At 54.1% G+C, this 16,473-nt stretch overlaps 5 protein-coding genes across 5 annotated transcripts; 3 read left to right on the top strand and 2 right to left on the bottom strand.

Moving 5' to 3' along the window:
• Window positions 1-431: 431 nt before the first annotated feature.
• Window positions 432-1,881, bottom strand: CABS01_06318 (TATA box binding protein associated factor; the record flags this gene model as incomplete). The annotated part of the gene is made up of 2 exons (XM_060539684.1): window positions 432-1,426; window positions 1,491-1,881. 2 exons carry the CDS (start codon window positions 1,879-1,881, stop codon window positions 432-434), a joined length of 1,386 nt encoding a protein of 461 aa, XP_060404221.1.
• Window positions 1,882-3,007: 1,126 nt separating this feature from the next.
• Window positions 3,008-4,153, top strand: CABS01_06317 (uncharacterized protein; the record flags this gene model as incomplete). The annotated part of the gene is made up of 3 exons (XM_060539683.1): window positions 3,008-3,030; window positions 3,088-3,595; window positions 3,656-4,153. 3 exons carry the CDS (start codon window positions 3,008-3,010, stop codon window positions 4,151-4,153), a joined length of 1,029 nt encoding a protein of 342 aa, XP_060404220.1.
• A 668-nt stretch (window positions 4,154-4,821) lies between these two features.
• Window positions 4,822-6,069, top strand: CABS01_06316 (methyltransferase domain-containing protein; the record flags this gene model as incomplete). Its single annotated transcript, XM_060539682.1, has 3 exons — window positions 4,822-5,155; window positions 5,224-5,246; window positions 5,311-6,069. The coding sequence occupies 3 exons, from the start codon at window positions 4,822-4,824 to the stop codon at window positions 6,067-6,069; spliced, it is 1,116 nt and encodes a 371-aa protein (XP_060404219.1).
• Window positions 6,070-7,908: 1,839 nt separating this feature from the next.
• On the top strand, window positions 7,909-8,719 carry CABS01_06315 (DJ-1/PfpI family protein; the record flags this gene model as incomplete). Its single annotated transcript, XM_060539681.1, has 3 exons — window positions 7,909-7,986; window positions 8,050-8,268; window positions 8,327-8,719. 3 exons carry the CDS (start codon window positions 7,909-7,911, stop codon window positions 8,717-8,719), a joined length of 690 nt encoding a protein of 229 aa, XP_060404218.1.
• Window positions 8,720-9,360: 641 nt separating this feature from the next.
• CABS01_06314 (PLU-1-like protein) lies at window positions 9,361-15,105 on the bottom strand (the record flags this gene model as incomplete). The annotated part of the gene is made up of 6 exons (XM_060539680.1): window positions 9,361-10,519; window positions 10,572-13,222; window positions 13,277-13,368; window positions 13,619-14,452; window positions 14,511-14,559; window positions 14,683-15,105. 6 exons carry the CDS (start codon window positions 15,103-15,105, stop codon window positions 9,361-9,363), a joined length of 5,208 nt encoding a protein of 1,735 aa, XP_060404217.1.
• Between the last annotated feature and the right edge of the window lie 1,368 nt (window positions 15,106-16,473).

Genomic DNA, 16,473 nt, shown 5'->3' with positions numbered 1-16,473 from the left:
CCTCCCTAAGCTTAAAGCGAGAGGGATTGTATAGACTGAAAGCTGTAAAACGAATTCCTTTGAGTAACAAGCATGTTAATCAATTGTTCCAAACATTCTGTGTGGTCGTTCACTGAGTATTGGCTGCAAACTCTCTTTCCTCGGGGACATCATAAATGGAAGAGCATATCAAGCTTGTGTCCACGTCCAGGGCAAGATTCGCGCCAGGACAGAATGATATCAGCAGAGTGGATCAAATTAACATCATCGTCAGCCTCTCTTACGGACTACAAAACACAGGCATCATTCGAGGGACAGTGAATAAATCATGGGTTAACTGCCAGACGCCAAGGGTCTCAATTTATGTGGTATGCCTCCCTAAAACCATGTTTTGCCATGCCTGATCCAAACGCCGTTACGCCTTCCAAAGATCGTCACCACTAGCCGGACTGCTACTCGATATTCCTAGCATCCAAGACATGTTTGATCAGTCTCCGGTTGCCTAGACTATTCAGCCGCTCTCCGAGGATGGGTCCGATGAACTCGTTGAGTTCAGCAGCATAGCTATTGGCGCTTCCGTTTATGCCATTGACGGTTGTTCTGTCGTCCTCAATCATTGTAGCAATGGCCTTGAGAATTCCACCGACGAGCATCTCAAACTCGATGCTCTCGCCCTTGTCCTTGAGGGGCTGCAGAATGTTATCGTTGTAGGCCCTCAGGCATTTGAGGACCAAAACCCGCACCGCCTCGGGGCCACCAGCGGAGGCAACGCCCGTGATGGCACCAAAGTGCGTCGAGGGCGGCTTATCGGGGTCCATGAAGAACTTCAAGCATGTGCGCACCAACTTGGGCCGTAGCAGATTATTCGAGGCGGCGTACTTGCGCGCAATCTGGCCAAGGAGCGACGCGGAGAATTCCCTAAGCTGGTATTGCTCACGCATGGCGTCCGCACCATCCTCGGCACCGATTTTACGGCTAAGGATGCACGTGAGCACAGGGGAGGCGATGGAGTTGGCGTAGGGGTCAAGGTAGAGCTTGGTGTTTGCGATGAGGGCGGCCGTAAGCTCCATGGCCTGGCGAAGTGTGAAGACGTCGTCGAGACGATGGGTGACCTGATTCGCGACGAAGTTTATAAAGTAAGGGATCAGCTGGTGCAGACCCGGATCGTCGCGAACGGATTCGAGGGCCGCCTGACGAAGGCGCACCACCTCTTCGTCGGGATTGTCATCAAGGACGGCGTTTTGAACCTTTTCGAAGTAGAGGATGAGTTCCTTGGATACGACGTGCTTCACGGCGGGACGGAAGGAGAGATTGTCGTTGCCGGCGAGGGCAGCCAGAGCAGGGTTAGCACCCTGGCCCTTTGGTACGAGTTCTTGACTTCGTGATTCGGCCGTGGTGGGGTTCTGCGGGATGGAGGGTTGGACGCCCTCGATGGCGAGCCAGTGTGCTGGAAATACAGCAGTTAGCAGACGATACATTGGAGACAAACTAAAGAAGATGAAGTAACATACCCGTAAAGCTCATATCACGCGGCACTTTGGGCAGAGGAGCGTTGATGAGCTTCTCAAAGTCGACCTCTTCGTCTTCGAGGTAAAAGAGCGGTTGCCCGGGTCCCAAGCTAGCCTCGCCATATCGCAGTGGACGCGTCGAGTCGTATCCGTAGAGAGGCTCAATATTGAGAGCCTTGAGCGCAGTGCTAATGTCGTTGACGGTCAAAGTGGTGCGACGGGAAGCACGCATGAAGCGCAGCGCCTCGACGAGGACTTGTCCGATTCGATACTCGACATCTTGCGTCAGGCAGCGCAATGCATCGTCGTTAAGGTTGGGAATTCCGACGGACTCGGCGACGTCTTTGACATTGTCTGGGTTCCAGAGGAGCTTTGGCGCGTCCTGTTGCGCCATCGCGCCGGTGGTATATAAGTTCAAATGGTGAACGCGACGACGAAGATGCTTGTGGTGGAGGAAGAAGACGAGGCTGAGTGATGGAAACTTGGGGTAGGACGGGGCACGGCTAAGCTAGGGGATGAGCTCGAGACGCCGCAGCGCAGATTCAGCCCACTGCACGGTGGAAGGTGAGATCCTCGGTGTGGGGCCAACAGGAATCGGCAACGGAAGGTGCGGTCAGCAAGTTCTACCTTATAGAAGCATGCAGATACGTAACTCTTCCATCACTTTCAAATCAGATAGTACCTATCTAGCAGAAATGTCTATTTTCTTGCGTAATACTCGCCGATCCTGCTTCGTAGAGTGCCTGAATCATATTTATGAATATATTGGTCAAGGGTTGACTGAACGCTATCAGGATGGTGGGGAAGGAATTACACCACTATTGTTCGTCTCTGGCTTCATCAAGTCAGCCAGAAGACGACCAAGCTTATTGACTTCACATGTCGAGGTCGGTATTGCAGAATTTGCAAGCCTTGCGTACCTGTTCAATACAACCACTCATCCCGTATCTCTGGCGTTCTTGGCACTGTCTGTGATCCTGGATGGGGATATGCCTCGCCTTAGTATTGCTGGCTCGACGATATCATGGCTTCCAGGCCTAACGAAGTCAGGCATTATGACTTGTCGTAAGGTGTCTCCGGTATATCAGTTTGTGACTGACCAAATCTCGCCGAGAGTCAGCCAACTCCCCTAACTCCATGTTCCTCCGATTCTTGTAACTGCGCCGTGTCATGACAAAGAGCGGAACGGCGCTAATGCAATTGGATTATTTTATGGGTCCAGAGCCGGTGCCCGGGCCCGGAGATGCGGGCAACACCCATGCTGTGATGCCGAGAGCGAACGTGTAAGTCGACGAGAGGGTTGGTTTTTTGGTGTATTCGATTATCTTCCTCTTGGAGCTCTATGTTGGACTGATAAGTATAAAGGGCTTGCTAGACCATGATGAGAATCCCTTCTCTAACTCCAGCATTCACAACACTCACACCCTCTTACAACCTCTTACACGCTCAAGAGCTTGTTCTGATCGCCTTCCTCTATCGTTCACGTTGCTCTCCACATCAATATCTAGCTTGCTTTCACCATGGAATCTATGAAATATGTGCGGTAGGCTCTCCACATGTTCCAACTGCCCTAAGCAACTGTCTCTAACATTCTCAATAGCGTGGGCAAATCCGGCCTCAAAGTCTCCCAAATCATCCTCGGCTGCATGAGCTTCGGCGACAAGAACTGGCAGCCCTGGCTTCTCGACAAGGACGAGGCCCTCCCCATTCTCAAATACTCCTTTGACCGCGGTATCAACACCTGGGACGTGGCCGACACGTACTCCAATGGCCGCTCCGAGGAAATCGTTGGCGCCGCCATCAAGGAGTACAACATCCCGCGCTCCAAGCTCGTCGTCATGTCCAAATGCTTCCAGTTCGTCGACGAGAACAAGGGACCCATCGACCCGGCCAACTTGACCAGCAACGAGGGGCCCCGCGTGAACCAGGTCGGCCTATCCAGAAAGCACATCTTCGAGGCCGTGGAACGTAGTGTTGAGCGTCTCGGCACCTACATTGACGTGCTCCAGATCCACAGGATGGATCGCGACGTGCCCCCCGAGGAGATTATGAAGGCCCTTCACGATGTTATTGAGAGTGGCAAGGTCCGCTACATTGGCGCCAGCTCAGTGAGTCTTCGACAAGGACGCTTCTCTCACTGTTCCCCTCCAGTTACTAACAATCAGCAGATGGCCGCCTGGGAATTCCAAATGCTCCAAAACGTAGCAGCCCGCAACGGCTGGCACCAATTCATTTCAATGCAAGGCCTCTACAACCTCCTCTACCGCGAAGAAGAGCGCGAGATGAACGCCTACTGCAACGCCACCGGCGTCGGCCTCTTCCCCTGGTCACCCCTCGCCGCCGGCGTCCTCACGCACGCGTGGACCGACCGTTCGGACCCGCGCGAGCAAAAGGACCCCTTTTTGCAGATGCTGTTCCGCGGCGCGGAGAACGGCGCCGACAGGGCCATTGTTGGGCGCGTCGAGGAGCTGGCGGGGAAGAAGGGCGTGAGTATGGCGCAGGTTGCCCAGGCGTGGCTTATTTCAAAGGGGTGCATGCCCATTTGCGGTTTGGAGACCAGGGAGAGGATTGATCAGGCCGTGGGCGCTTCAAAGGTTAAGCTGTCTGAGGAGGAGGTCGACTATCTCGAGGAGGTGTACGTTCCGAAGTTGCCCATGCCTTTCTAGGTGTTGCAATTACTGTGGTGCCGCATTTGGGGATAAGTTTTGTCAATCGAGTCAGCTAATTGCCTTTGTCCTGTTCTCTTCAAGATTCATACGCGTGGGCAGTATGCAAGTAGGGATGGTCTTTACATGGGATTCACTTTCCCCATACCTATCAAAGTTCCAAGAAATTCCATGTAAGTGCAGCAAGTTCCGACAACTGGTAACACAAGAAAATCACAAAGCCCTTCATGCAGGCAGATCCTCACATTTGTCCCGCATCGGCATCGGCAAAATGCACGTCATGCGCCTGAACAGAAGCAGCAGCTCAGCAGGAATTCCCCAACCTGCAAGAGTGACTATCGAGTCTAGCGTCATCATCTAGACAATGGTGACTTGATGTCTCGGATGTTGATTCGCCGGGCTCGCTCGCCGCTAAGATGAGTCTCGCGGGGGTTTGACCTCTTAGCGGATTCGGTACCAGCAGAACCCCTCGGCTGGAATTGGAGGAAACCAGACAGACACTGCCAGATAAGGGAATCTGACGCCATGGTCGAATAGACACCGGAAAAGGTCAGCTTTTGGGTATGGGGGTCAGGCTCGCTCTGCGCTTGCGACATTGTTGTTTAGCTCAGCCTCGCCTTCAGAAGTGTCGCGACTTGCAACATCTGTAGTCATTGATATAAGTGACAATGGAAGTTTCAAGCGGAACAGATGAGAGGCATGAGCCGCCGGCAGAGGGATCCAACGAACCCAACGAAGAGCAAGGCAGCCTCCGAACGATGCAATCGACGGTTGACGATGATCGATCCAGCAGACTGACGTCGAGCGCGCTCGACGAGCTCAATGCGTCGCACATTGACAGCAGCACTTCTGTGTCGCTAAGCATCGACACAGACATCAGCGACGCCGACTCGGCCATGGGAATTGATCCTGGCCGCGCCTCTTCGTCCGCCTCGGTAGCATCGAGCGTGTATCGCTTCGTGGAAGAGTTTGGCAGGACGTATCACGCATATAAAGAAGGAAGTAAGTCTGCGCGACCGCATGCAGAAACTTACCTTTTGGAAGCCTGTTGACTGACACCTCGCCCGCAGAATACTTCCTCCCCAACGATGAGGTTTGCGAAGTCCCCTTACATGCGATACTGCCAAGCCCGTGAGTGAAACTAACACACCCCCGAGCAAGAGCAAAGCCGCCTAGACCTCCAACACGCCATCGCCCTGCGCATCTTCAACGACAAGCTCGGCCTCGCCCCCGTCTCCAACCCCCACCGCGTCCTCGACATCGGCACAGGCACCGGCATCTGGGCCATCGAGTTCGCCGACAGGTACCCGGCATCGGAGGTCCTCGGCACGGACCTGAGCCCCATCCAGCCGGAATACGTGCCGGCAAACTGCCATTTCGAAATCGATGACGCCGAGGACGAGTGGGCGTTTAGCCAGAAATTCGACTACGTCCACGGCCGGTATATGTGCACCTCCATCTTTGACCTTCCTAAACTCTTTGGGCAGATCTACGAGAACCTCAACCCGGGCGGCTGGGTCGAGTTCCAAGAGACCGTCATCGACTTCAAGGCCGTGGACGGGTCGCTCGAGGGCACGGCGCTGCGGCGGTGGAACGATCACCTCCTCGAGGGGATCCGCAAGGCCGGGCGGGACGCGCTCTCTGCCTTTGAGTACGCGCGGCACATGACGGACGCGGGGTTCCATAACGTTGAGCAGAAGAGGTTCGCGGTACCGGCGTCGCCTTGGGCGAAGGGGAGGAACCAAAAGATTTTGGGCGCCATGCAGATGACGAATAACCTTGAGGGGGTGCAGGGTATCACGATGAAGATCTTTTGCCAGGTGCTGGGCTGGACTCGAGAGGACGCCGAGATGTTGCTGATGGATGTGAGGAAGGATATGGCGGATAAGAATATCCACGCGTATATCACGACGTGAGTCCTTCCTTCGCGTTTGATGGTTATCTGCTACTCGCGCTGACGATGATGGATGTAGTATGTCGGTTTGGGGGCAGAAACCCCAGGAACCGGGACGGTCGGCCGTCTGAAGAGACAGTGTCGTTTTCAGGGTAGTCTTCAGGTCTCTGAGGAGGCGGAAGAAGAAATGTCCTCAAATCCGTCGCGAATTAGAGTATCCGTATGGGGGACATGCATCATATCGTGTTGAAGCTCATCTCGTTCTCGCATCGCATTGAAACTCCGCCATGTTGCGGAGTCGAAGATGAAAAAGAGTTGCTGTTAATAACTTGCCGCGACAGCTGTCGTCCAAGACGTTGGGGCAGTTGCTCAGCCTATTATGCAAACACGATTCATGTTCCGTTCGTCTCATGTAAGAGCTACCTTGGCTGAAGAATGAGCGTTTGATAGTGATGTGTGAACCCAAGCCAACCAAAAACCTAGCTGCAAACACGACCTTTACCACACCTTTGAAGTATTGGTTAGAGTCTTGGTATCCTCAGGTATGTGAAGAAGTGTGCGCGCGATACACGCATACCGCGGCACCCCCGAAGTGCTATCCGTCATGCCGTCTGGCCTTGTGGATTCGAGCCGAGGCCGTCGAGTAGGTGATCCACTTCCGATGGTCCCATACCGCCGTGGAAACACTGGGAAAACCGACAAGGAAAAGGGCGGTGCTATCACTCGTGTCACTGTGTCGTTGGGTTCCGTGATGTTCATGCCAAGTTGGCCGATGGTCCGGCGAATCTGTGCCGGAAAGGGCATCAACGCCGGTGGGGAGGGGCGCATCTTGGCTCTTGCCTCCTCTCCACGCAGCGGTACGAGATACATTCATCGGCGTTACAGCGACTCGGCCCATCGGCATTAAGACTTTTTTTATTAGACTCTTAGTAAGCCATGTCTTCGATCAACTTGCCAATTCCAATTTCCACCATGTAACGAGGGCCAACTTGATCAAAAGAGACGATCTTCTTCGTCAAACTTGTTCAAACTCCACTCGCTCTGACCGATTCATCCACTCGGCTCGTCGTATTTGCAACATGCTAACCCCAGACCCTTGACCCCCCTCCAGAATGCTCGGATGCCCCTTCTGGCAAGGCATGGAAGCAGCCGGAGAGTTTATTCGCCCGCATTGCTTTGTCACCCCGGCGTAAACACTCTGATTGACAGACATACCGCGGGCGTACGCCGCACTTCTTCGAAAAAGAAGCTGTGGAGTTCTTTCCGTGGGACCGCTGTGAAGAATTTGTTGGCGCGGGGTTATAGTCTCTCTCTTTCACTGCCAGCTTACAGACATGAGCGAGTCATACCAAGAGCCAAAGGTACACGCTGTCAGGCCCGAATTTCAACCCCGACACATGTCACTCAGTCATCATTCTGCTTTGAAGAGGGCGAAGCATATGCCAGGGGCAGAACTCAGAGAAATCCATCACTGCCGTGACGTCAACCTGACCAATTGGCGGGGTGAAGCTCTTCATGCACTCCCTCCCCCCTTTCCGCACCTTAGCCAGCACATTCCGCTTCGTGCTAGGGGGATAAGCTCAATGGCATCTCGGACAAGCTGCTTGTTTCCCAATTGTGGGGTCATGGCCTGAAGATGATTACCATGATGGCCAGACCGTCGATGGAGCTACCCATGTGTATGATGGGGATGCGACGAAACTACAAAAGAGCTAGATGCCCCGCGCGAATAGAGTGCTTGGAACAGAAACTCAGTACACTCAACTTTGATACCCAAGATACCCTCTCAAACCAAATCAAATAACTCTTTCATCAACTCTCTATCTACCCTTTCATACACACACACACAACATCATACACAATGGCTCCCAAGGTTCTCATCGTTCTCACCTCCGTCGACAAGACTGAGAAGTCTGGCAAGCCCATCGGCTGGTACTTGGTACGTTCCCATCAACCGCTGGTCTTCCCACGTCAAGTTCCGGTGAGCTAACTGTCTATCCAGCCCGAGCTCGCCCACCCCTTCGATGTTCTCAAGGAGGCCGGCGTCGAGATGACATTCGCCTCTCCCAAGGGCGGTGTCGCGCCCCTCGACCAGGCCTCTGTCGAGATGTTCGCCAGCGACCCCTCCTCCAAGAACTTCCTCGAGAACCACAAGGCCATCTGGGAAAACACCGAGAAGCTCTCCAACTTTGTCGGCCGCGCTTCCGAGTTTGACGCTATTGTATGTTTCCCCCTCGATACAATTTTACCTGGGAACCAACAGCTAACACCACAACCAGTTCTACCCCGGTGGCCACGGCCCCATGTACGACCTCGCCTTCGACGCAACCTCTCACGCCCTCATCGCCGAGTTCGCTGCCCAAAACAAGCCCGTCGCCTCAGTCTGCCACGGCCCCGCCGCCATCGTCAACGCCAAGCTCAACGACGGCACCTACCTCGTCGCCGGCAAGACCGTCACCGGCTTCTCCAACACCGAGGAGGACCAGGCCGGCTTCACCCCCGAGATGAACTTCATGCTCGAGGACCGCCTCAAGGAGAACGGCGGCAAGTACGAGCTCGCCGCCGAACCCTGGGGCGAAAAGGTAGTCGTGGACGGCATCGTCATTACTGGCCAGAACCCGGCCTCCGCTCACGGCGTCGGCAAGGCCATTGCCAAGGCTCTTGGCTTGTAAGGAAAGCCCTCTGGAAGAAAACGTGTCGTATGAAATATCATGAATGGGATCTAGGGAAGGTTATATAATTATGTCAAAATTTGAAGCGTTTTTGCCAAACCACAAAGGGACCCTCTGCCAAACTCAATTGGATCACGTCAAGTTGCCTCGTGATTGCGGATTTCCTATAGCTTAGAGTGTTAAGGAGTCTTTTTCTCGGGCTGACCAGAAAACACACACCATGCATCGTCAGGCCTGGGCAACTGGAAAACTCAGATACTTGACAAATAAACTCATACGGCGCACATTGATTGTATCATTGGAGTCCAAAAGAAACAAACTACTAGTACTTTTTCCATTCGTCACTAACTTTTCTTTGACAATGCGATACACCATTACGAACGATAACTGAAACTGAGTGATGCATCTGGCACACTCGCAAACGCCCATTTCCATCTAATGCAAAGTGGTATGCCTTGATCTCCGGACACCTGATTATACAGTCCACCCATTCGATACTTTCCCCTCCTTCACAGGGGCTCCAAGAGCTTGTCCACAAACGCCAAGACATAAGAAATAAAACTCCAAGCCTTTGGTTTCAATGGCCTTTGTCGCCAATGAAGAGTTCAGAAGCTGAAGCAGGGTGGAGCAGGCCAGAAGTCCTAGTCGCCGTCGAGCAATGCATCCATGCCGTTTCGCTCACTTTCAAGGCTCTCCGCTGTGATGGGGCCATCAAAGGTCTCCTGCTTCCTCTTGACTTCGTCATCATCTTGGTTTGTAAGGTCATCAAACATCTTGTTCACAACTCGCTCATCTTCTTGTGAATGGGGCGCAACATCCCTGCCGTTGAGCATGCCAACGTCCCCTTTGAACACGTCGGGACCGAACATCTCTACTGCCCTCTTACGGCCAACTTCTGTCCGACGCAGTATGTCAAGGGCGTGGTTCCTTCCAGCCTCGGTGTGCAGGTTAAGCCCATCTTCTTGACCCTGGAGGAGGCGTTCTTCAAGAGACATCGAAGAGTTGCCGCCGACAAGCTGGGGGCCCGGTGCACCATTAGACATGAAGAGGCCTGGGTGAAGTGTCGGAGCACTGTCAATGTCCATGGGATCATGATTGCTTCCAATGGATTGACGGCCCACATTGCCGTGGGAGGTAGAAGGAGGCGTTGCAGACGATTGTTCCGACTTCCGACTGTGGCCATGTTGAAGGCCAGGTGGCAGCACAGTTGCGCCAGACGCAGAAGTGGCAGCCGCTGCTGCAGCGGCGGCAGCGGCGGCTTCGGCATTCTGAGCCTTCCGCTTCAAGCTGGCAGCCTTGGCCTTCATGTTCTCCGGGAGGTCCTCTGCATCGTCCACCCCAAACTGCGCCAAAAGCTTTTGAAGCTTGGTCGGTCGCGGCTTCCGAGTACTCTTGGAGACCTCAAGAACCGGTGGTGCGTTTGGTGCAACAGGGCACCACTTGTGCAACTCTTGCCTGAAGAAGTTGGTCTCGTAGGCAAGCAAGATTTCAGCACCTTCAATCTTCCGCAAGTAAAAGCGCTGGGTGTCCGCCTCAGACTCAGTGGAGACCACAGGATTGCAGTAGCCGGTGATGTGGTTTCTGAAGTCCTGAGCATTGTCGATGATCTTGGTAAGGACCTCCTCCTCCTCGGGCTGGAATGGGAGGCTGGGAATCTTATCAGACCAAGCAATGAGCTCTTCGATCTTGGGTCGCGCCGCATCTCGCGGAATCTTAACCCGCCAATCGCAAATGGGGCACGTGTACTTGTCTTCGTCCTTGACCTTGCCGCGAGCAATCTTCAGACATTTGCCGTGGTACCTAGAGACGTTAGCTAATTGAGTAGATCTTAGAAGGCCACATCAAAACATACCATTCATGACAGAGCTCGCACTCAATCATCATGCCAGCCTCCACCTTTCGGCAAATGCAAAATACCTCGCGGAACCGAGGGTCCTCCCAACGGTGCACCTTTTGGTCGGGACTGGCTTCCCTCGATGCAGGTTCAGCAGGCATGCGAGGCTTGTCATTGACAATGTCAAAGCAGTCTTGATTGCGTTCCAACACGTAGTCCATGTGGCTCTTGAGAATATGGAGCGGTGCGTTGGTTTTGCCAAACAGCTTCTTACCCTCTCGCATCCAGTCCTCGTGACGTTTCTGCTCCCGCTCGAGGTCCAAAGTCCCATTGGGTTTCGAATTCAGCTCGTCGAGTCGGCGCATGATCTCAGCCACCTCTGCGTACTTGGGTCGATTGCGGATGTCCCGGTCTCGTGATCTTTCAGTCAAGTCCATGATCTGACGGTGTGCCTCCCTCTGCTTGTAAAGAATCTGGTCGACAGCATTCAGGGTTTCCGCAGTGACCGGTAGGAAATTGGCCTGGACCTGCACCGATAAGGCCTCCAGCTGTGGGTAATGGATGACCTCTGCGATAATCAACTCTCTAGCCTTCTTCTCCCATTGTTGACCAGCAGTCATCTGTTCAATGTAGTAGACGAGATGATCGTTGTATGGAGCAATGTCCAATCTCTTTCCTTCGTCGATGAGCTCGCGCACCTCGTTGAGTGACATGAGGCTGTTTCGGTTGTTACGAGCCTTCTCGCCCCACTTGAGTTGTTCAAGGACTCGCGAGAGTCGGTCGACTTCTGGCGTGTCGACATTGAAAGTCCGGCCCTCCTCAAGTAGGTCTTCGATTTCGGAGAGCTCGGCGAGGTGGATCTGTTCCAGCGCTTTAGCGGCATTCTTTCGGAAGGCCTCGATGGCCTCGACCCGCTCCCTCAGCTGGGTGATCTCAGGGCAGTCAAATCCTATTTGCTCCGCCTCATTGATAAGACGGTACACGTTGGAAACATTGCGCGCATCGCGTTCCTTTTGGTCCAGCGAGTTCTTTCGGTTGTGAATGGACTTTTCGCTCTTGCGCCTGTTTTGCTGCTTCCGGATCGTGTAGTTGGTGGCCTCCTCCACCCACTCGTTGCACCGATCGACAAATTCCCGAAGCAAAGGGAGCGAGGGTAGGTCATGGGGTATTTTCTCACCCTCGTGTAGGAGATTCCGAAGAGTCTTAAGAGAAGGCGTGGCCTCTTCTTCCAGAAGCTTGTCGTACTTCTCTTCCCAGGCCTCTGGCGTACGCGCCTTTTCGAGAACCTTGCCGTATGTTGCTTCAATGTCCTCCTCGGACTGTCTGTAGATGACAGCATGTCCTTCGCCGTGGAAGCGCTGGTGCTCGGTTGACTCGCAGCATGGCTGATAACCCGCGTGTGCCAGGCAAAGAATTTTGCCGGACTTGAGGCACTTGAATCTAGAGAGGTACGTAAAGGCTTTGCAATACGAGCATTGATACTCCTCTTCGGGCACGTCCGTATCGTCAATTTCAAATTTCAGAGGGCAGGAGGTGTCTTCTTTGCCAGCCAACGCACAATCGTGCAGCTGTGGCTCGAGGTGCTTTGCCACGAACTCGGTCCGGTGCGCGAACTCTCGTTTCTTGATGCGTTCGAGAGCGGGCGCAAGCCATTTTGCCGTCTGGATCGTCAAGCCGCTGTTTGTCGTACCTTCGGCGGCGGTCCACAACAACTCGTCGTGCGAGAAACATGGCTGTCTCCTGAATACTTGCAGTCTCTCCACACCGCCCAGCCCGAAGGGTTCCCAGTCACAAGGGGCAAAGTTGACAGCCTCGTTAAAGTTGAAACCATGGTTGAAGCCGGCGTGGTAAGCCTGGGGGAAGGTGATAACAAACTGACCCGCGCGCTGATCGAGTGCATAAACCCTGACGCCAGCCTTTTTCAGCTGCTCCGGGGTCAAAAGGGTGACCAGTTGGAACAAAAGGTCAGGCTGAGTCTCGAAGAGCTCAGGAACGGCTTCACGCATCGCGGCCTCGAACTTCTCGGCGTCCTCACCCGGAATACCATACCAAGTCTTGGTTGCGCCAAAGTGCTGGTAGTTGGCAGAGTAGGCATAGTGGTCTTCGTTGTGCCAGCAGAAAGTCGAGAAGATCATGCCGACGTACACCCACGGCACGGTCATGCCAGAGATGTCTGACTTGATGTGCCTGAACAGACTTTCAGGGTGGAGAGGGAGCAGGTTGAGATTCCAGGGGTCGGTCGAATAAGGATTGTTGGGATGTCTCTCGACGGTTGGAAAGCCGGAGCCGTGAGTTGTGCAATGAATGTCGGCACCATACTCGACCTCCACAGTCTCCTCAATGTCGGCAACGAGACGCCAGAACTCAGTCTCGACGTCTTCCTCCGTGACTGGGCGATGGCAGTTGAGAACGGGGTCGAAGGGCATCTTCTTCTCAAAATAGCCCTGCTTGAAATCGGCCGCCTTCTGCTGGAATTGTTTCAAGGAATACAAGCCGCCCTCCTCGAATCCGTACTGTCCGTCACCGACCAGACATCTCGGGCAGTTCCATTCGGAGTCGGGCTTGTGCTTAGGGGGAGGATCGAGACAGGTCCCATGGTATGCGTGGTCACAGGACTCGCAGACGATTAGGGCACCGGCTTCTTCCGCCTTGCCACACTGCTCACATTTCTGCTTCAAGTCAGTGTATTGGAAAAGAGAACGCAATGATGCCTCGTAGCTTACCTCGCCAGGAGCCAAGGCCTCATCTCGGGGAATTCTGGGCACGGAAGGACGGAACAGAGACATGTGAGATCCTGCCACGGTAGGCACAGTATCTGCAAGTCAATGTATTAGCATGTGGATAACAGCCAATCATCGTACGGCTGGTAGCAGAATCTAAAGGTTGCCTCGCTCAATTGGGGAAAAGAGTCTTTGAAGCCAATGGAATCCTTGTAAATTCCATGCATGTGGTTCATCGCTGCATGCGGAGCCCGCCGTGATGGTCAAGTACAGCTAGCAACACAGCCACCAACATGGAACGATGGTGCTGGCCGGTACTTGTGGGCAATGAGGGGAAGGACTCACCTTTCTTCAGACGCTTACTCCGTCTGCTATTTCCACCGTCTCCGTCGTCCTTGTCTGTTCCAGAATCCTTCTTTGCAAGATCGAGGCTTTCACAACTGATTTGCCGTTTGAGAGCGGCTGGACCGAGATTTGAAGGCCGATAGTCGGGCGTGTTCTTTGCCGAGTTGGCTGGACTGAACGATTTCGGAGGCGGAGTACTAGCCACCTCATCCTGTTGAGCCTGAGGAGCAGGTCGATTGACACTCTTGAAGCCGGAATTTACCGCAGTAAAGCCACCCGTGTTGATGGCCTTGAAGCCCGAGGTGACAGGGGCGGGCGCGGGCGCGGGTGTCGGGGGTGCATCGGCCATAGGAGTATCTCGGTCAGCCTCCTTTTTGAGGCCATTGATGCTTGCTTGCAGGGCATCTGACGCGTGGCGGGCCGGCGAGTCGCCTCGGGCGCTCGATGGAGTATTGACGTTGGATCGTTTCATCGGAGTGACCGCTGGGCTTGGGGTGTAGGGTCCTCCATTCTCGTACTCGAGTTGCTGGTGCACTCCGGGCTTGGCGAGCCTCAAATACTCCTCGTATGGGCAAAGCCATCGCTGGTATGAGTTCTTCAATGAGGTGGACAGTGAGGACATTATCTTGCCGCTGTATCCCAAGTCACGACCGATCTCGGCCCACTTCTTCAGTTTGCAGACCTTGTCAAAGCCGCCACGAGCCTCAACGGCCTTCTTCAGACGATACAAGTCGAGAGGCTTCTTGTCCACATACGGGAGACGATGCAGGTTACTGCCCTGCTGCTTGTGGAACTTGGCCAGCGCGTCCAAGTACGAAATGTTTGCCCGGGTGCCTAGTATAATTAGCATTGCCTCCCTACAAAAAACACAAGGTGGGCATGCGTGACTGACTTCCTTCGACCGAGTTCAACTCCTGTTTACGGGTTCTGAAATGGAATCTCTGCACAGTTCTTGGTCAGTATGAGTTCGGCTCGCAATCGAGCTGGCTGGCTGGCAGCTTCGCGACCAGGCATCGCAACAGCATCTGAGCAGGCCCTCTCGGGTGCGAAAAATGAAGACGAACCTCTGTATCAATTGCAAAGTCCGGGTTCCAAGAGTCGGGCGGAATGATCTTGCACAGTCCGTAGTTCCTAGCTTCCGGGGAGATTTTCTTGATGTACTCCATCGGGTCTTTCCACTCCTCCTCCGTCGGGCAGTATGTGGGCGCATCCTCAAGGCCATGAGGGCGCGACTTCTTCTTGACCGGCTCCTTGATCGCTGTCGGTTGGCCCCGTCGTTCGACTGAGGTGAGTTCTAGAGGAGTGCTTCGCATCGAGCTGAGAGGAACCTGAGGGTTCGTCGGGTGGTAGCCGTTGGAGTTGACCTGGGCGGCCTTGGATTTGGCCGAGGCTGTGTTCGAGCCGACGGCTGGAGAGCCTCGCGAGCTCGCATTTCCGCTTCCCGTGCCGTTGGCAGCGGTGCCGCCGGCTGTAGGTGCAGACACCATACTGCAAATAGGGATTGCCGATAGACCTGTGGAACAGGCACAATGGCGGGTTGAGGTGAAAAACGATCGACGGTTTTCGGTTCTGTCGCAGTCACAGGTATTCGGGTAGACGGCGGATTCCGTGAGAGATCATTCGAGCGGATGTAGACGGGCGGGCTATGGATATTGTCGCATGACAGATCCTAGAGGTTGGTTTTCGCCGGTGAGAATATAGACGCGGTTCGATTGATCGACGAATTTGTTGCTTCGAGAGTCGTCACTGGATAAAGCGCATCAGACAGAGATCGGTTGCGAGGGAGAGTATGATCTGGGGGGTGAGCGGGATATGTCAGATATAATGGTGCGGTGGAAAAGCTAAAGGCTAAAGATGTGGGTGACCAACGGGGTACCTAGCGGCGACAAGCAAAGAAGCTGGGGTTTGGGGGAGGCGTTTGGTACCTACCATGTGTGGTTGCATACAATGGAAGATTGAATGGTGATGGCGCACAAGCGATATGTTACGAGCGAGAGTCTTCAGCACCTTTTGATGACCGGATTAGGAGAGGATCCGAGTCATGAGAATGAGATGTAGGAGGGAAGCTGGGGTTCGGGGGGAGGAAACGATGTGAAGTGGGAAGTGTGGATAAAGGTGAGGGAAGGGGAAGGGAAGGTGCAGGTCGGTTGTGGTGTGGATAGGAACTGAACGGCGGGCCGGGTGGACGGACATGGAAGTGGACGCAGAAGGGAAAGAACCGAATGAACGGGGAAAAGCGAGTACCTACCTTAGAAGAGATGGAGATGGCCGGCAACGTGGGAGGAAAGAGAGGGAACCTCAGGTCAGGAAAGATGCACGGGCAGGTTTGGGTTCGAGGTACCTACCTACTCCGTACCTGGAGGTAACTGAACTTGGGGTGGGCGAAAATGGACGGAAATGGGACCTGAAGTAAATGTGCTGTGCCGGTGCGTCCAAGAGGAAAATGGCAAGGCCAGGCGCGGCAACTTGCAAGGCAGGTGCGATGCAAAGTGTGGGAGTGGACATGGGACGTGGACAACATGCATCGGCATGGCACCCGTAGTGTAGCGATAGCAGTAGCGATTGAAATAACGAGAGCTCGTGTTTTTCATTGTCTTCATTTTTTTTTCAATATTCTGACTACTTTATCTGCTCAATAAGGTGCCTCTGCAAAAGTCTAAACCAACAGCAGAAATTGAGGAAAATACATGCATCTGGTGAGAGCTAAGAGAGGAAAGCGCAGAGGGTGCGACAGGCAGGCACCGACGGGGACGGAAGTTCCACGGGTCCTGCCAAGGTACCTCAACTTGAGGAAGAAGGACGACCGTCGAACGGCAGGTGCGAGGGTGACCAAGGGCGGAACGGAAGGGACAGCT

Source organism: Colletotrichum abscissum (genome assembly GCF_030869225.1).
Source record: "Colletotrichum abscissum strain IMI 504890 chromosome Unknown Scaffold_13.1, whole genome shotgun sequence".
Taxonomy (NCBI): Eukaryota; Fungi; Ascomycota; class Sordariomycetes; order Glomerellales; family Glomerellaceae; genus Colletotrichum; species Colletotrichum abscissum.
This window is presented reverse-complemented; position numbering and strand designations above follow the sequence as displayed.